This window comes from Kickxella alabastrina, assembly GCF_025024165.1.
Source record: "Kickxella alabastrina strain RSA 675 chromosome Unknown BX661scaffold_91, whole genome shotgun sequence".
In the NCBI taxonomy this organism is placed as follows: Eukaryota; Fungi; Kickxellomycota; class Kickxellomycetes; order Kickxellales; family Kickxellaceae; genus Kickxella; species Kickxella alabastrina.
In genome coordinates this window covers 2,139-6,273 of record NW_026251562.1, presented here as the reverse complement: position 1 = coordinate 6,273, position 4,135 = coordinate 2,139, and the positions used below count along the sequence as shown (strand labels likewise).

At 58.1% G+C, this 4,135-nt stretch overlaps 1 protein-coding gene across 1 annotated transcript; it reads right to left on the bottom strand.

Moving 5' to 3' along the window:
• Positions 1 to 3,519: 3,519 nt before the first annotated feature.
• Positions 3,520 to 3,678, bottom strand: BX661DRAFT_127179 (uncharacterized protein; the record flags this gene model as incomplete). Its single annotated transcript, XM_051532486.1, has 1 exon — positions 3,520 to 3,678. A coding segment is annotated over one exon (159 nt), but the record flags the coding sequence as incomplete, so codon positions are not given.
• Positions 3,679 to 4,135: the final 457 nt, after the last annotated feature.

Sequence of the window (4,135 nt, the reverse complement as noted above, 5' to 3'; positions counted from 1 at the left end):
ACGGTTGGGCGGCAGTACGAGGAGATGGAGCGCGAGCTGGACGACGTGCGCAACATCCCACGGCAGCTGTGGCACACGCCGACAGAGCTGCTCAAGCCGTGGTACGGGCGCTCGGTGGCTCGGCACATCGTGCGGCAGCACAAGGCCGACTGCGCAGCACGGCACAGCGACGACCCGCTTGTGATCTACGAGATGGGCGGCGGCAACGGCACGCTGATGGCCGACATACTGGGCTACGTGCGCGACGAGGAGCCGGCCATCTACGCGCGCGTGCAGTACAACCTCATCGAAATCAGCGCCAAGCTGGCGCGCAAGCAGCTGGGCAGGCAGTTCGAGGGCGTGCGCATCGTCAACAAGTCGATCCTCGAGTGGAACGAGCGCGTCGACGAGCCGTGCTTCTTTGTTGCCATGGAGGTTATCGACAACTTTGCGCACGACGTCGTGCGTTACGATTACGAGACTGGCGAGCCGGTGCAGGCCTTTGTGCGCGTCTACGACGACGGCGAGCTGGAGGAGCTGTACGAGCCGGTGGCCGACCCGCTGATCAAAGACTATCTGAGCGCCAGAGCCGCGCTGCCAGGCACCACGTACCGGTCGCCGGCGCTGCCCCCAGCGCTATACCGGCGGCTGCGGCAGCAGTTGCCGTTAGCGCCCAACCTGACACGGCGCGAGTTCATCCCGACGCAGACGTTCCAGCTGTGCCGCGTGCTGCGCGACTGGTTTCCGCGCCACCGGCTGGTTCTCAGCGACTTTTACCAGCTGCCCGACACGGTGCCCGACGCGGTCGACGCGCCTGTGGTGCAGACACGCTTTGACGGCAGCATGGTGCCATGCGAGACGTACCTGGTGCAGCCCGGCTGGTTTGACATTTTCTTTCCGACGAACTTTGAGCTGCTGAAACGCGTGTACGACGCGACGTGTCGCCGCGACGCGGCCGGCGCTGGCGATCGGCGGGAGTCGCGTGTGTGCACCCAGCGCGAGTTTGCGCAGGATAATGCTGAGCTGGAGCGCACGCGCACGCGCTCGGGGGAGAACCCGATGCTGGAGTTTTACGAGAACAACAAGTTTCTTCTGTCGTGACACACAAATGCTTGGGACAGTTTTACAATACACACGTTATCATTGAAAAACAGCCAGGCTCTAAGTTGGAAAGAAAGAGAAGATCAAATGAAGGCAGGCTGAGCGCGTCACCGCATCCGCGCCAGCATCAGCTCCGGCTGCTCGAGCAGCTGTTTGTACAGCATGGAAAAGCGCGCCATCGTAGCGCCGTCGACGACGCGGTGGTCGGCAGCCCAGCTCGTCACCAGCACGTTGCGGGCTACGACGCGGTCGCTGTTGCCGTCGAAGCGCGGCAGGCGCTGGGTGCGGCCGATGGCGCAGATGCACACCTCGGAGCTGACGACGACGGGGCTGAGGTACGTGCCCCCGATCATGCCGACGTTGGACAGCGTGAACGTGCCGCCGCGCAGGTCGCTGCTGGTGAGCGCCCCGGCCTTGCCACGCAGCACAAGCGCGCGCAGCTCGGCGGCGATCTCCAGCAGCGACTTGTCCTGCACGTTCTTAATGCTGGGCACAATCAGCCCGCTCGGCGTGTCCATCGCCACGCCAATATTGTGCGCGGCGCGGTATTCGAGCCGAGGCGCGGCGCCGGGCTCGGCCAGCACGCGCGAGTTGAGGATCGGGAACTGCGCCAGCGCCAGCGACGTCGCCTTGATAAAGAATGGCATCAGCGTTATTTTGTCTGCGGCCGCGTCGGCCTGCGGCTGCTGGGCGCTGTTGATGCGCTGCCGCGCCAGAATCAGCGCGTCGATCTCGATCTCGTCCTTGAACCGGAAGTGCGGGATGCTCAGCGAGTCGGTCATGCTGCGGAACATTGCCCGCTGGACCGGCGACAGGTTGACAATGTGGTCATCACTGCCTGGCCTCACAGCGTCCGATCTGCTGGCCTTGGACTGCGCTGCGGCCGTCGCTGCGACTACGATCGGCTCGGCCGGAGCCGGCTTTTCTCCGCTGCTCTCGACAAAGCGGTATACGTCGTCCTTGAGAATGCGCCCGCCCTTGCCTGTGCCCGCAACAAAGCGCAGGTCCACACTGCCCTCGCGCGCAATGCGTCGCACTGCCGGCGTGGCATACACCACGTCGTTTGTGCGCTCGCACGAGAAGTCCTGTGGCGCGGCGGCAGTGCTCGGCATTACCGCCGGCGCCAGTTCTATGACCGCAGGCTCTTTGGCTTTGGGCTGTTGGGCCAGCGCTGGCGCTGGCTTTCGCTCTGGCTCTGGCACTGGCTGTGTCGCTGTCTCCTGCGCAGCCGCGCTTGCCTCTTCGGCAGCCTCACCCTCGACCGCAATGTCCACCAGGGGCTTGCCAACCAGCGCAATGTCGTTGTCTGCATAGTATAGCTTTTTGATCACGCCGTCGTACCGCGATGTGATCTCGACAGTGGCCTTATCCGAGGCCACCTCGCAGATCTTGTCGAACTGGAAGACCTTGTCGCCGGGCTTGACAAACCACTGAATGATCTCGCACTCGGTGATGCCCTCGCCAATGTCCGCCAGCTTGTACGCGACCGTCTCTTCCTTAGCCTTGCTGGCGCTTGTGCCGAACCCTCGCCGCTCTATCCAGGGCTGCTTGTCGGAGACGTGGGCCGCAAATGACGCGGTGTCCAGCGCTGCTAATACCGGCGAGGATCTTTGCCTTGATGCGACCTGGAGCAAGGTCGGAATGTGCAGCAGCGAGTGGATGCGCGCTCTGGAGGCGCACACCGAGACAGCTGCTCGCTTGGAGGCTGTTTTTACAGTAAACATTGAACGAATGCGACGTGTGAGTAGGGTGTTTGTATGCGCTATGGGCTATGGGCTATGAGGTATGAGGTATGAGGTATGCGCTATGGGCTATGAGCTATGATCTATGCACTATGAGCTATGCACTATGCGCTATGAGCTATGCACTATGCGCTATGAGCTATGCGCTATTTGCTTGAGACTTGAGGGTTGTAACTTGGCACTTGGAACTTGCGTCTTGTTGCAGCGACTATAGTAATATGTGAGCGAAATTGAGTCAAGGTGTTTTGGTAGAGCGAGAGAGAGATGTGGTTTAAAGAAGGGAAGCCTGGTGAGCGTGCCTGTCCCTAATGGTTGGCTGTGCAGAATAATTTATGCGAACCATTGAGCGTGGCTGCTGCAACAATTGAAATCGCCCGCCCTTTGATGCTGTGCGAAAAAAGGGTGGGAAAAAATAACAAGCAGAAGCGAGTGACCGTGGGAAACTGAAATGACACGCCTCCCTCGGAGACTTCCATCAAAAAGCAGCGTGCAGCCAGCCAACCAATCGCAAACCACGTGACGTATGTCTCTCATTATCTCCAAAAAGATCAATACTTAAAATGCGTGAAATTTGACTTGTATTGAAAATGAGACAAAATAACGAGCACTTATTTCCTCTATTCCTCCGGCTACAATGCGCTTCCCTCCACAAAAAATGTCACTACTGGCCACAGTCAGCCGGTCCGTACCGGCCTACTTAGTGCTTGTGCGACTTTGGCGCTGCGAAGTGGTCGTATACAAGGTACACAGCAAACAACCCTGTGGCAATCCCCAGACCCGGGAACATGCCCTTAAGCTGGCTCATCTTTGAGAACGACGGGTGGTCACGCCACACCTCGCGCCGGGCCCACGGGTCCTTAATATTCGACTGCCTCGCCTTTTCAAAAATCTTGATTGGGTCGACCATTATGTTTATGCGATTCGCTGCTCTGGTGGTGTAAATTAACGTGTAGTGCGTCGGGCTGATGAACAAGGAATGTGAATGTGTCTGGGCGAATTCAATAAAAACGAAAAGAAACAAAAAAACGGGTAAATAATATTTGTACAAATCAAGATAAATTGAGCGAAATAAAGTCAAAAAAGCGCTCTATGCACGAGGTTATGATAGAAACACCATTTGGAAACCCTGCGCGTAAGTAAGCGGGAGCGATAACTTGCGTGGAAGGTAAAACTTTTTAATCTGCTGCCTGGAGATTAGGATCAGCGAAGAGTTTGGGCTTGGGCTTGGGCTTGGGCTTGATTCTTAATTCCTAGGGGGGTTTTCAGGCTGTGAAGCAGAAATAGTGGTGGCGGTATTTGATATACTTGGTGTA